This window comes from Bombus fervidus, chromosome 6 (assembly GCF_041682495.2).
Source record: "Bombus fervidus isolate BK054 chromosome 6, iyBomFerv1, whole genome shotgun sequence".
Classification (NCBI taxonomy): Eukaryota; Metazoa; Arthropoda; class Insecta; order Hymenoptera; family Apidae; genus Bombus; species Bombus fervidus.
Window position 1 is genome coordinate 9784757 of NC_091522.1, and position 15282 is coordinate 9800038.

At 39.5% G+C, this 15282-nt stretch overlaps 2 protein-coding genes across 6 annotated transcripts in view; one reads left to right on the forward strand and one right to left on the reverse strand.

Annotated features, from left to right (window-relative positions):
• Positions 1–12043, reverse strand: part of Kn (EBF transcription factor knot) — a 96138-nt gene extending 84095 nt beyond the window's left edge. For all 5 annotated transcript variants that reach the window (XR_011799990.1, XR_011799989.1, XM_072004827.1 and 2 more), the window contains exons 1-2: positions 10973–12043; positions 1164–1317 (exon numbers count right to left, since the gene is read on the reverse strand). Coding sequence is in view for 3 of the 5 variants with exons in the window: in XM_072004827.1 (XP_071860928.1) it covers positions 1164–1317; positions 10973–11043 (225 nt within the window). In the remaining 2 variants the exon portion in view is untranslated. The remainder of the gene's footprint in view (positions 1–1163; positions 1318–10972) is intronic.
• Positions 12044–13207: 1164 nt separating this feature from the next.
• Positions 13208–15282, forward strand: part of LOC139988614 (ES1 protein homolog, mitochondrial) — a 77879-nt gene continuing 75804 nt past the window's right edge. Inside the window, exon 1 of the mRNA XM_072006261.1 lies at positions 13208–13524. Coding sequence (XP_071862362.1) covers positions 13208–13524 — 317 coding nt within the window. The remainder of the gene's footprint in view (positions 13525–15282) is intronic.

Consider the following 15282-nt stretch of genomic DNA (forward strand, 5'->3'; position numbering starts at 1 on the left):
TTTGAAAGAATTTTCCTATCTTATTTATAGTTTGCAAATAGGCGAATTCTTAAATGACAAAACTGTCTCATGATAGAGATCTTTAGTCACATTTTTAGAAACCTAAACCAATCCTTCTCTTGCACATTAAGGTAACGAAATTATACTATGTCAAGCATAAACAAATGTCCATATACTTTTGAGCAGTTCATAATTACATTTTATTCTAACGAGAGAATAATTGTTGAAAGGTATTAATTAAACAGAAACATGACCGTGTCAAACCTAATTCAATTGTAAGACACTGACATAATCGAATAAAAGTTATTCACTCGGCGAAATATTTGGAACGATAGAATGATTTAGTAACAAATGCTCAAAGAGATACGATCTGTGATAGGAAAGGGAGACGGGATGAACGAAAGAAAATGGAAAGCCCGGTTATTATTCGTAGGTTGCTCGGTTCGCGTGACAACATCGATGCTCTTACGATCGCGTCCGTCCATTTCTCACGCGGCCAATGGATTTTCGCCTGTCCGACTAATTGCTGGAAAAGCTGGAGGTGTATCCTGCCGACTATCGATATGTATACGTATAGGCGGAGCCGTTTAATATTTGACGTCGTCCCCGATGGAAACGGCAATTATCGAGATAAGCGTACGCTCGCACGATATTCCCTGATGTCATAAAGGTCCACCTCGCCTTTTTCCACTTAACCTCACGGGAAAACAGGAACTACGATGTGCATTGAAATTCCGAAGTTGTCACTCGACGCCATCACTTACTTTTCGAACCCGATACTGATGAACGATCTGCGATTTTTCATCGACTTTCGAAACTAACAAGACATAAATCTTATGCTACTCTGCCATTTTAAACGTATTTATTGTAATTTCTATATTGCATCTTATTGCAATGTTTGTGAACTGAATATTATTTTGATGATTCGTCAGCAGATAGTAAGATGGAATTCAACAAATAAAAGTAGTATAGGGAACTATTTAATTTGTATTAGATATGAGAAAATGTCCTAATAGATGTCTACTTATGACAGGCAATGTACATAATTTTGTTTGCAATTACGATCACCCATATCAGAATTATTTAATAATCTTTGAATAAAAATACCCTTTTAGCAAAATATTAATTTAACACAAGTAATATGTCCTTATGAAAATAATTACCTGATCCTTTTCGACGAACCCCATGAAGGAAGTCCTCTCTATCTCGACCGGTTGGCCGTGTCGATCGTAAAGAGCGATCACAAAATGGAAGAAGTTACTTTTTCTCAAATTGCTTGGTGGTTGTTTCTCGAAGTGAGCTCTACCGACACCAACCCTGAAATTCACATATAATACAACCTTTATTACGCTGTTTAAAGCACTGTTTATATAATTACAACATATTACAATCGCGTTGAATTATTAACGAAAATTTTACTTCACTTTTATACCCATATATTAGATCCTAAATACCAAAAATTTCACGTACAACAATTTAAACATTATTACGTTTTATTGTGTATTTTTCTGTCAGCTTGCGCTACATTAAAGTTGTTTATATTTGATATTCATGATACTAATAACAGTATTTAATATTTTTAATAGTCTTTAATAGATGCTTTTACGACTCGGATAATTTAATCACATAGTGAATAATGTAAATTCCCTTTTCTCAAAAATTGTATTCAATGGCGATCTATCGAGTTAACCTTTCCATACTATATTCAGAAATCGCAAGTATTTCAGTACGATCACCGACTATGAAGAGTGCGCGTGCATTCGATGCCGCAGACGATGCACGTTACCAAATTCGGACGTCAGAAGTGAAATCCTCTATCGTAGGGTCAAATAGGTATGTCCTACACGGCCTTGAATGCAATAAGAATGTCCAAACTGGTAGAGAGGAAAGACAAACGAGGCTGTCCGTGGGGGAGCGCGCAGGTGGCCTCAACGCCTTAAAATCCCATTAAGGTCTCATGTGCTGAGATTAGACCACCGGACTCCGATGCCATCTTTGAGTAATGGCACGGAAAGTCCCCTTTTCCACTGCACTACTTCGCATAATTCGCGCGTGCGACTACGTTCTGATTGATCCCATGAAACGTGACTTTTCACCAAGCTTTGTGCCACCTTTCGTGACATCGTGTCTCTTACTAATATTACTTCTGATGTTTACGAATTATCAGCCTAAATATGTAGGATATCTATTTTTAATATAATTATAATTAATAATTTAACGCATTAATTTAGTGGACTTTTCTTCAGAAAAGGAACAACGTATGGATGCTGTTTGATTGTATAACACTATAAATTATTCGAAGGCTGTAATAATTACTGTAACGTATAAAATATCGTAAACTGTATATATGCAAATTTTTGAATTTTTTCTTTATTCGACATAATTTCCTTGTTCAATACGTTTCAGTATATTATTAAATGTTTAATGGTAACTCATAACATCATCATACCATCCTAGTCAGCCAAGTACAAATACTAAAACTTTACCAGAATACTTTATGTCTTTATGCAAACATATTTAACATTCTATCGTTTGAAACAAAAATTCTGTCAACGATTAATATTGCTTGAAGAATCTGATAATTAATACTCCTTTATCAAGTCCATAGAGAGTACATAAGTTACAAACGGTTACGACACGTTGGAAAATATTAAATTCATAAAATCGATTGTCACAGCATTATGGCTTTTTTAAAATTAAACTTTATTGGAGTCGCTCACCGTTTGCTCTCTAATTATGTTCCGTCTGTATTCCCCCTCATATTGTGAGCGCTTCTCACTAAGCTATCTGTTTCCTAACCCCTTAGACATTACATATAACCTCTATTTCCTGGTACAAATTTAGATTTACCAGGTTTTGCGTAAATGCCTAAATAATTCTATATCGCTGCTGAATCAAGGTACTGCTAATCCACGTGTCAATAAAGGTTATTACCATGTTCTCGGAAATGTTAGAATCCTCCACATTAAACAACGTGCAAATAATCAAAATATAAATCAAAAGTAACAGTTAGACGTAATAAAAATTGTTTTCCCTCGAATTGAGTAAACTGTGGAAGTTCATGCCCATAACTGAAAAGACAAAACTTACTCTCTTTAATCGTTATTCATATCCTCTACACAAGGTTATATCGATAGATAAAAATTTACCCTCATCCAAATACTCGACGCTATAACCACGTGCAACAAATACCTGTAAAAATCGAAACAAAATATATTCGCCACCTCGCCATACAAAGTACGCTTTATAGCAAAATAACTAAAACTTTCAATCTCCCTTTTTCATGGTTTCAAATTTCAGATAAACACGTGCAGGGGGTTAAAAAAAGCTACTCGTCAATGAAGCGGCGCGATCCGTCGAAGCGCGACAAGCGACAGGCGCGAAAGGGTTTTTAGGCTTGGTATGCGGGGGTCGGATAGATGTTGCATCGGTTAAAAACCGCCGCGGAGAAATCGCATTATCGGGTGGTGGCGTGGTTCGGGCACGCGGCATCGCGATCGCGGCTGTGGCTGCGGCGGCGGTGGCGGGCAGCGCGAAGCGATAAAACGGTCGCGGCGCGGGTGTGCGGAATGCCGCCGCGGCGCTCACTGCCATCAGAACGGACTCTCAGAGCGGAAAACTGAATCGACTGGACCGAAAATGAATAGCGGCAGTTTTGCAGCACATTTGCGAAATAAATGATGGTATCGGCGGTGCGTTTGTCACGGTAGGCGGTGGGATGTCGGTCTGCCGGCAGGCAGAGGAGGCAGAGCAAGAGGGAGGAGGATACAAGGGGTTCTCGCCAGTCAGGGGTGTTCGAGGGCGAGAAGGGGGGCTGGTGGTGAATCCCGATGCAGAGAGAAGAGAGGGTCTGCTGGAGGGAAGGAGGCCACTGGGGTGGCAGAGAGGCTGGGAGGGTTAGTGATGTACTGCCCGTGTCGATAATTATCGGTGGCTGATTAACCGGCCGCCGGTTCGCGCCCCATAACTCTCGACGTCCGATTATTTTGCCCCGTTTGCCATGCACCAATTCCTATGTAACGTGTAGGCACGTCCTACCGAGCCTTTACATTATCACCTGCGGTGCAATACTGTCGCACACCTTTTTCCAAACTATTGCGGATTGCGGCGCGCCACCGTTCCGCGGTTTCAAGATTATGCTCGTTAAAATAACAATAATATGCAAGTCCGGGTGACCGCGTTGTTTTATTTCGCGGGTGGTACGTGGAGAGCCGCGCGGATGGGATTACTTTCATTGATAGTTTGTGTTTGGATTTTGCAACTTGTTATTATAACTGGTTAGTAATTTATGCAAAGCGACTGTGGGAATTCAATGAATTTTTTGTTTATATATTAGAAGGGGAGCAAAAGTTTGCAATAAATTTCCTATCTAATTTTGTCCACGCAGATAATCATCGATGGGATTTTATTAGTGATTGAAGTGCAGTATCAGACAATTATTCATGGAAGAACACTTTGCATTTAGTTCTGATGTTAGCACGAAATTTTTACTTTCAAGTACTGAAAACAATACTTTTTATAGTCATGCATCAAAAATATTAATTGTGTATGTGGTACGTATTCTGTTCAAATGTTACTTTACCTATTCATATTAAATAGTGTTGTTAATGTAATGTGATAAGACTGTACTACAAATATTGTACGTGTTAAATATTTTAAACATCTAGTATTAAAGTATAATAATATTTATATAAAATAATAACAAGCAGCTTTTCAATAGTGTGCAAGATTTTCGGTGAAAAAAGCTGGGTAAAAACAGAGACAAAAAAAAAAAAAATACGCAACTGTCAACCGGGAACATGGAATGCAGGGGTCGTGGTCATTTAACGGACCAGTATAATTATAATCGTATGGCGAGAGAACGCTTTACGCCAATATTCCTCTATTAAGCGGCTATTTTTCGCGTCGCTTCATATTCTCAACGTTCACCGCGTGTATCCAACATTTCGGGGTTATTCTACTCACTCACGTGTCTACATTTTGCACAGAATGCGTAAGAAGAAATTAGAAAAAAAAGATGCAGAGGGTGCACAAACATTACGTACAAAACATCCAAAGTACCTACACTACTATTATTTAGTAGATCAGATAAATTTCAATTGCATATGCAGATTTGTATAACGTATGAATTTGCATAAATATCTGCATTCTAATTATAATGCATACTTGGAATATTTTATTATATTTTTCAATATTACATATCTATTATCCGTAATATTTTTATATATTTTTATGTGTCTCGTATATTTCTGCAGACTTAAATTTCTCATAAATAAATGGACATCCGCAGCCTAATACATAGACTATATTTGCATCTATAAAGCTCACTTTATAGAAATTGATAGGTATTTTTGCATTAACAGGCACATTTCTCCTTAAAGACGAAGGCGTAACAACTTGAACGTTTCAGGCTACAGCAAGCGACACAGAGGTGATAATTACAGGCAGGATTGCCGGATTCCCGCAGCCGGAATTCTCCGCTACAATTTGCCACGCGCCCGCTTTCGGTTAGCAGATAACGTTCATCGGTGGCGGCGGGCGCAACGTGCCTCCTGCATTGCCTTCGGCCTCCAGGCACAGCGATCCCTGTCGCGTAACTTTTCTTTCTGCGACGACTGAAGTAACGCTACGATTCGATCGGCCGACAAAGATAACTCGATACTCGCCGCGCGCCAAATACGCAAATGAAGATGTAGGACGCGATAGATGTCTTTCCGCGCGATACCAGTTTTTCCCTGCATCGTTGCGCCCATTGGTGCGCAGGGACGTTACAAATAGTTCTGCACTTAGGAAAATGCCAATTTAAGGAAAAGAGCTGTAGATGAAAAAAAACGTGCACGAAATAAGTAAACGAACAGTTTCTCTCCTCGAGAGCGAGATTATACGCCAAAAGATTGCGAGTTAAAAATCCAACGTAAACATGGCGAATCCGGTTTTCATTCGCGTGAAAACATTTCCACCGGTAACGAAGTGTTAGAAGATGGATATGTAGGTTAGTCACTAAGTTACTCCCCTTTTCTATAAAAAGTATGAACGAATAAAGGATATCTGTTTACTGTTAGTTTGCAGTATATAGTTCCTCAGTATCTGCAAACATTTATCGTAATGAGAAATTAATTTATGTGTTGCGTCTGATTTCCTGACATCGTTCGAACGCTGCAACGTTTAGTATGAACTAAATTATGAAATGAATAAACTATGAAAGTTATCTTCATCAGCCATATATCTTTGTTCATTCAGAAAAGCGCATGAAAATTGCATGATGACAGATCCGAATTATAAGCTGAATGTATTCATGGTTTCTTTCCCCTGTACGACAGAATTCATACACGAGAATTGTGTAACTGCATGTACCTAAAAAGTCGTATTTATTATAGGACACTCTATGTTTGATATATTGTAACATTGAAACTTAGTTGGAATTGGCATCTAGTTTAAACTCATTATACATTAACAACAATATTGCACTCATATACCTACCTAATGGTAATATGAGTTTTGACAAACTTACAATTGTAGCTAGATTTATTTTTATAGATGCACATTAACTTTTACTATATAACACAGTAATTACTATAACGTAGAAAACGATAGAGGATTAACGCAGTGTAATTTTAATGAAGGGCTGTAAGCAGATTTAAATATCAATTCATGTATAGAGATTTATGTGTAGAGAATGGTTGGTCGGTGAGGTTTAATGACGAGATAGTTCGTTCTTGAAACGAGTATATTTAAAAATAATAAATTAGTGTACAGACTATATTCGCTGAGGCACTCGTACTAATCGATTTACCAAGACACTGTATAAGTCGCAAAATAAGATCGCTAATGACTCGTTAATTAGATCACTGATAATTCGTTGATAACTGATCTACAACTGACTGTAACTTATTTCCTTGCAATCGCGTCTGCTTATTTACACTGGTCGGGAAAGAGTCGGAAAATTCAAATTCGTCTTTGTTCGACGCTTGCACGTAGCAGCGACATTGTTTTGCTCGGAGTTTATTTATTCTTACATTACGTATATGCTAACGATCTTGATACTCTAAGCAAAACAACAACATGATTTAAATTGTCCTCTAACTCATGTGCCGCTACTTATGAATAACGTTTGACTTTAGCCGATCAATTCGAGTATCCATCTAATATTATAATTTGTGATTTCACTATGTACGTGTATCTTCTCCACGTACGTTACGTTGAAGTGAAAAGAAATTTCAATTCTTCTTTTTTTTCTTTTATCAGTAATTAAATTCTACTGTAAAGTTCCATTGGCGAAACGTACAGAAATTTTTGCTTTATCGGTCGCGGGGCAAATATTGACACGCTGGCAATTTGCAAACGCAGATCGTCGAATAATCGTCCGAGCTAGTCTATACTTTACATGCGAGCCGCAACCTATGCTATTTGCGCACAATGCATTACGGGCGAAATATGCGGATAATACGAACCCACGGATACGGTTACGAATTCGTGGATAAAGCAATCGCGGAGAATTACAATAAATCCGCAGTTAATGTATACCGCCGGGCGTTAGTTATTACGAGTTAGCCGAAGCGCAGTCTATTTACGCTTGCACCCAACGTGATTCATAATGCGCGCGGAGATAATGAGCAATTTGTAATATATCCGAATGTAATTCGCAACTAGCCAGCGTTACCGCGGATGCTGTTCAATTTAATGCCATATTTCACTGCCTCCTCTGACAAAAATTTATTAATTCGTTTACGACTGGGGATTTTATTGCAAACATCACAACTATAAAAAGATCACGCACATGAATTCGCCTGTTGGTCCTCTTTGCGTTTCATCGATTTGCAAATAAAAGTTACATAATTAAAAAGTCAAAAAAAAAGAAAAAAATGAAAAATTAATCTACGATAGAATATTCATAACAGTTGTACTGCACGAAAGAAAATGAAATGTTTTATAAAAAATTAATCCGCGATAGAATATTCATTAAAGTTAGTCCACGCACAAAAGAAAACGAAATGTTTCATAAAAGATTAATCCACGATAGAATATTCATTAAAGTTGCACCTTAAAGAGTGTCAAAATGAACGTACGTATGGTAGTTTCGACGATACTCCTTCCTAACTTTTTACATAACTAAACTTTCGTGATTATATTACGCGCAAAACGTATTCACTGATTTGCGAAAGCAACAATTGCTCGCAAACTTTTTCTTCGTTGTATATTCCTTTTACTTTCATACCCGGAGTCGCAGAGAAAGTCATTGTTTTTCCACGGACGACACAGCTCGTCCCTTCGTCGGGCACGATGGTTTACTGCTTCATTAGGTGGGTAACTTTTTTAGGGGTTTTTAAAAAGCGTGAGAGTTTATGTCTGTTTGCTGGGAGTTTTAAAACAGTTTCGCCAAGCCCTCTCGCACCCTCTTTTTCGAGTCGGCGTACACCGCGTCTGTGTGTTATAACCGCTCTTCACCAAGGAAATGAAACTTTCCACGGTAAATTTGAACAGAAACGATTCCAACGCTTAACGTTTTGTCTAAGCCACTTGTACCAACTGTGTTAGCGTTGTTTCAATTAAGCACCGGTTAAGAAAAGAATAGAGCTGACAAATACAATCTTTGTCAATTTATTGTTGCAAGAAACGATACATATAGGATATAAACGAAATTTTCGTATTTGAAATTTTTTGAAATCAAATTGATCGACTCAAGTTTGTGTAAATTGCACGATTTCATTGTCCGAGTAGGTGGTCAATGTTCAACTTTTCGAAACAGGTATCTTAATCTCATAAGCTTATTTGAGAAGATAACAGACTTACGCAGGAAAATGCATAAATAATCGTGAAGTGCAAGGTAAATTTTTAAAAATAATATCTACCCATATGGATACCTACGTCATCACTTTTGTCTGCATTTCAATTTTTTATGCGCATTAAACAAGATGGTATCGAATTAATGTTGAAAATAATAGAAACAACGCGGACAAAATCACAGCGCGTATTTATCTGATTTGTCATTCTGTCGGTTCTGCTCCGTAAACCCGCGATTATAACAGGAATTATGTATCTTTTTGAATATTAAACCAGAAAGCAATTATGATTATCCAAACGGATTAATAATAACGTATTCTTGAAATGTACTCTTAATTAAAACGCCTGGAAATATCCAAACTGTTTTTACAAAATATAAGTGTATCGATACATACAGTAATTACTGATAAAAATTCTTATATCAAATTTTTCTTATTTAAAAAATACCAAAAAATGACTACATCGCGGATTTACGCGAATTCGTATTTTTGTGAAAATGGTAATAGCAGTAGGACCTAAGCAGAGATTTCTTTTTCCCATTAAATATTGTAACGAATACTTTGAACATTTCATATTGTGCATTTTACATTCCATTTACGTTCGATGCATTTCAATAAACGTATAAAAATTCACAATCCACCAATCACTTGCATAAAGTTATAGATAGAACTCGTACTAACGTGCTAAGCCGCAATAATTTTTCAGTTTTCCTTTCAGGCGCGGAAAGTCTGCGATAACCCGGAGGAAAAACGAACAAGTAGAAGAGGAAACGAGAGGAAGAGAGGAAAGCAAAAGGCGCTAAAATTCTCAATTACATTAACTCGATTCCGGTCGCCCACTCCCGTGTCACGCCACTTGGAAGGGGTTAGTTAAGAGAACCGCTATTGGATTAGCGAGCCCCCAACCCGGTTGGTTTACCTCCTCGAGTCCGCGTATCTGTACCTTCGTCGTTTGCACGTCGTACAAATCCCTTAAGCGAGGCTGCAATAAAGCACGGTTTATCGTTCGCCAAATGCAGCTACGTGTGAACCGCTTTGAAACGCTCCGCTACCAAAGATAAACTGGATATTTGTTCGCGTGCCACGAAATACCGAGGCATTGTCGTTTCCTGATGACGCGTCGTAATTTGAAAGTCTTCAAATCCAACGATTAAGGGAAAGCTGATGTAAAGTAATTTTTCTGATCTTTACTAATCGCACGTCGTAATGTTTTTTATCTGATGAATATCTTACCGCTATTCTCGATGTGTGTACGAAGCGAGATTTTTGAAGGCAATTTTGATAGGAGAAATGTTGTAGTTTCAGCAATGGAGAAAGTAAAATAGTTATAGTTACAGCGATTCAATGTTTCAGAATTGTTATTTGTTTTTTCTGTTTACTAGGAGTTTTGTGTAAATATTTCTGTAAATGATTCTGTGGAAAGTAAACGAAGCAACGACATTGCCGCTGTCCGACGGCATGCGACGACGCAATGGCGATTTATTTACGCTTTCTTTTTACTTGTTTTGAATAGATTTTACGGTTGAAGGAAACAGTTTTTTAACTCGAACGTGTCTATTAAGTCAATATTTTTAATTTCCCGCTGCAATGTTGTAAAATGGGTAAAAAATAATACACAACGTGTACTCTACTTTTCAGCGACTTATCTCGCTGTTTAATCTACGCGATTATTTTTGTAGCAAATGTGCTTCTGCAATAATTTGATTGGCCGCTATAAAGGAAGTAGAAAATATAGAAACCGATTTAGATATAAGTACCAACATTTTGGTTTATCAATAGATTCATGTTATGCATAGATTTTGATGACAGTTATACGTGTCAATAATCGTCATTCATTATATCAGTAAAGAGTTATATAGTTTTATGTACTACATACGTGATACATACAAATTTCCAATTTCAACCTATACCTCAATATGGACAAAACTTTTATTCAACATTACCTAATGCAGTACAAAATAAAACTGATTTTATCGGGATAAAACGCCGAATATTTCTCTACCGTCGTTCACCTTTTTCTTCACATTTTCACTTATAACTTAACCTTCGTATAATTGCAAATTTTCATTTTCCACCAAAGAAAGGAGCATATCGCGAATCTGATCACCTTGCTTTTTACTTTCGTACTTTCGCTTAATACAAGAGCAAACGATTTCAACGGGGAAAATAGAAAAATAAGCGTAGGTACTCACGTTCCGTTGTCGGCAAGCGCGGGCTGTGGCCAAGCACGTGGCACGGGTTCCTCCTTGAGTATTTGCCTCATGTCCTGAGGCGCGAAAACGAGAGGCGCCCGCGGGTGGTGATGAGGAGGCGGCGGTGGTGGAGCTACACTCGCCCCGTACAGCTTACGTCCCCAGTGGCCTTCGAGTTCGACGGGGCTTCCGCCCCCGGTGGTAGCTCCCGTGCCACCCCCTGCGCCGAGTCCGAGCCATGGCGACCCCCCAGCACCCACGATCGTGGAGCTGGGCAGGAGACCGCTCCACTCGTCGGACCGCGTCGTGAGGCCGTACGGACTCTCCTGGGGCAACAGGCTTTCTCCTTCTCGTTGCCACCCTTCGCGAGAACCTTCTTCGCGGCTGATCGAGAGAGACCGTAACCTCTCGGTCAGAACGCTCCTCTCCACCGCCACGATTCTTCACGAGAGTGCATCAATCGAGTCGTTTGACCTCGATTCCTCGCGATTTCTCACCAATGCCCGTACCTATCTGAGAAACAGCCAACTTGTCACACCATTAAATCGGTAGCCGACCGCGTGTCGGCGCACATGCGTCCCTTTAATTCTATATCACGAGTTCGATCGACACTGCAAAGTGTTCTTTCCTTTTGTTTCACTGACCACTGTATATTTATTTACTCACTCGGTTTCCTTTACAAAAGTCTCACAGTCTTCTGTTCGTTACTGTCTGACTCTTCGCGATCTTCACTAAACTTCGTCACTCTCCATAGTCACTTACTATACGCGTAGCACGTACTTGATAAACGATAAGTTGATAGAGATCTGTTACCGAAGAGGATCTTCGATTCTCCGTTGACAGTTCCTCGATCCGGGTCCCCAGCGTGTACGCGCGACTCCTCCGAGATCTTCGAACGATCCACTTGGGATGAAGAGATCGAGCCTGGATACGCGGCGAGCAGCGGTAATCTGAGTAGCAGGCGACGGCAACGTGGTGCGTATATCGTCGACACGAAAGTGTCGGTAGGGTGACTCGTGACCAGAAGAGAGGTCCTTCGAGGTCCCCAGCCGCGCGTTGCTTCCCGTTACGGCGCCGCTTGTCGAATGTGTCAGGGCCGGCTCGAGCGGCGTGCCAGCGGGTCCCAACGGGGACGGGCTACCAGGTTCTCGGTGGGTGTGGCCGCCACGGATGCGGCGCAACGACCAGCCTGCCAACGACGCCTTGCCCATCCTCGATTTTCATCCAATCCACCGTCTCTTCGTCGACCAATCGCTATCAGCGTCCTTTTACGCTACCGACGCCCATCTCCAATTACCAAAGACGGTGGCGCCGCGACGGCCACGTCACGAGGCTGTCATTCCGGCGCGCGCCGTGGACGCTCAAGGCTGACATTGTGTTTCTCCTCCGTCTGAGACGACCTTCGAATCGCGATCAACGAATCGAATGATCGACGTACCCATTTTCGTCGTTGAGATTCGGTCAATTGGTTGATTAATCGATGTTTGAACCAGACAGATCGATCGGACAGGAATTATTTTTTATCTCACACACGAAAATCGTATCCCTTTGATTCCTTCTCGCGCGTAGAGTTATCACGTATAGTACTTTTAGCCTAGATTTTAACAATTTAACGATCGTTGGAACAGTTTTTGAAGTAGTTGACTTGTTTGAAAAATCCAAAAGCTCATCGAATCGCGCGAGATTTTAGTCGAAATATCGAAATTGGAGCGAGTCGAATAAATTTTTTTTTTCGGAGCCTTGAGATACATGTGGAAGTGAACATACAAAGATCATGTCTAACTTCTTTACGAATCTTTTAAAATATTCGATTGAACTCGATATTTCCCATAGTAGCTCGAATAATTGCAATCAGTAAATATTTATTTTTATACAATAAAAATTTCATTTTATCAAATACAAAAACCCTCGCTCGATAGCGTCAAGTATCTACGTAGAAAAACACAACGTCTAGGAAGTGAATTTTTGTGTTCGACGCGTTCGTGCTCGACGCTTTATACATCACGGTCGACTGAAACGTCGTTTCGACACCTAGCGATCGAGATCGATCGAACTTTTGTCCAAATTTGGCGGTTTTCTTTATCGAGCGGTTTCTTTATCCCGTCGTGCGCTGTTTAGACGATCCGCCATCATGTAACGTACTTAGGAAATTCCGATCGGTGGTCGGTTTACGCGACGATAAAACGCTGAAAAGAAGAAAGCATAATCGACGTGGCTGAAAAGAAAATCGCCGCAATGACTGGTGTCCTCCAAGTATTTGCAAGTTGGTATGCTGAAATAGGGTCCGATGGCAGAGCAGTCAGTGTCCTTTTCGGGAGAGACGTCGACGTCTGGCAAGGAAGCTATCCTGACGTGCAGACATTTAATGGCAAGTGCGTCACGTATCGCGAAGAAACACCTCACTCTGATGTGGAAGCTGCCTCGAACTCGCACCTAGCCTGCCCCAGTTTTTATCGAAGCGTAATCAAGTACGGGGAAATCCATGGTCTCTCCCTCAGGAGACCACCGCGAGGTTCACTAGCAACTGGTCTACCTGATCTTCGTCTTGTCAGGTTTAGCGTTCTCGGTAATTTTCTACACCTGGTTATCACTTGTCTTCGAAGGAATAAGCGTTCAAGGAAGATGTTGCTTTCGTCGGTTCTTACGCCTGTATCGAAGACCCACCATTTTCTGGTTCGTTAATAGCCAGTGACATCCTTGAAGAAAAATCGTACATTTTACTATTTACCATAAATGGAAGCGTGCTGATTGCCCGATTCCACGACCTGTTAATCGTATTTACGCTGTATTTGATTAGGTACAAGTCATTCAATGAAACATGCAATTTCTTTTTTCTGCATCTGTACAGATTTGAGATAGATAGATAGATCTAGAGGCTAGTTCAAACGAAAATTATGAAAATATAGCCCTTATTTTTGTTAACGTATTGCAAATTATATACGCTATCAGCTATAAATGGTATTTGCCGATATTCATTGCGAAAATGCTTCTTATTGCGCTTATGTTTTATTTGCTTCATTATAGATTTGTTATTTCATTCGCGTCATACGTGAATACTTATCATCTTATGAATACGAAAGGTAAAATTTATTAGAGTTTTCTGGTGAAAGTGACGAGTAGATGTGTACCTATGTAAAGTATTCTCGCACATAATGATAGAAAAAGGTACGAGAAGAATATTATTATCTACTTTTTGAGCGAGAATGTAATGTTTCAAATGATTACCACGAATGAAATGATTCCACGTGATTTAATTAAAAATTAAAAATTTGAATCGTAACTAACTGAGTAGGTTGGAAGTTCTCGATTGACTGAAACGCTACGTAAATTTTGGTTTGCGTGACATCCTAGGCGGAAATGTAATTGTAGAATTTGTTTGAATAAATTTATGCGTTCGAGGGGACTGATCCTGGTAAATCGAGAATTTAAGAGGGATACCAGGAAGTCGGGTTTACAACGTTTCTCAATACCTACTCCTGTTTTTTTCGTCGGAAACCTATTACTTTTAAATTCGTTCTCGGAAAGATTCATGCTTGAGAGTCACTGCTTTAAGGGTGCGAGGTCTATCAAGTAAAGATAATGCGTTCTGTGTCAGGTAATTTGACTTCCCTCTTTCTTCCTCCATCACGATCTTTTCAAGTACCTACACCTTTTCGAAGGTTTTACATTCACAAGTGCCTCGTGTTTTAGACCAAAGCTTACACGTGGAACATCGTCAGAATATTGCCATTGATATTTCGTCGCTGTGATATAAACAAAAGATATTTTCTGAATTTCATTTCAATTGCCAAGGAACAAATGACTTACTTGCATCAGAGACAGAGAGAGAGAGAAAGAGAGAAAAAGAGAGAGTGAGAGAGAGAGAACGTACATAGAGTTTGTTTTAAAACAGATGGAACATTTTTCCGATTCATTAGGTAATATAGTGTGTGATCATTTCTATATTAATTTATAATCTTCTTCGTTGCTAACTGTGAATTTGTAGAAAATAAGAAACGACATTACTTATGCGATGAGTTGTGAATTTTATGTCTGTGATTGTATTGGTCGCTACATGAACAAAATTATGGAAATAGATAATTAAAATACTTGTAAAAGTTAACAGTAAATATCGAAGTGGTCTATAAAACAAGTGACACGAAGTTGATCGTTTTATCGAAATTTATAAGACTTGCCACGGGTTGCGGATCCGTATAGGAATGCTGATAGTGTCGCCTGTAAGTTGGGCGAAGTGACGCGTGCAAAGGATCTAAGATAAATGTACATCACATGGTAGGATAATGAAGTTTAATGAGGGTCTGCAGGCGTCA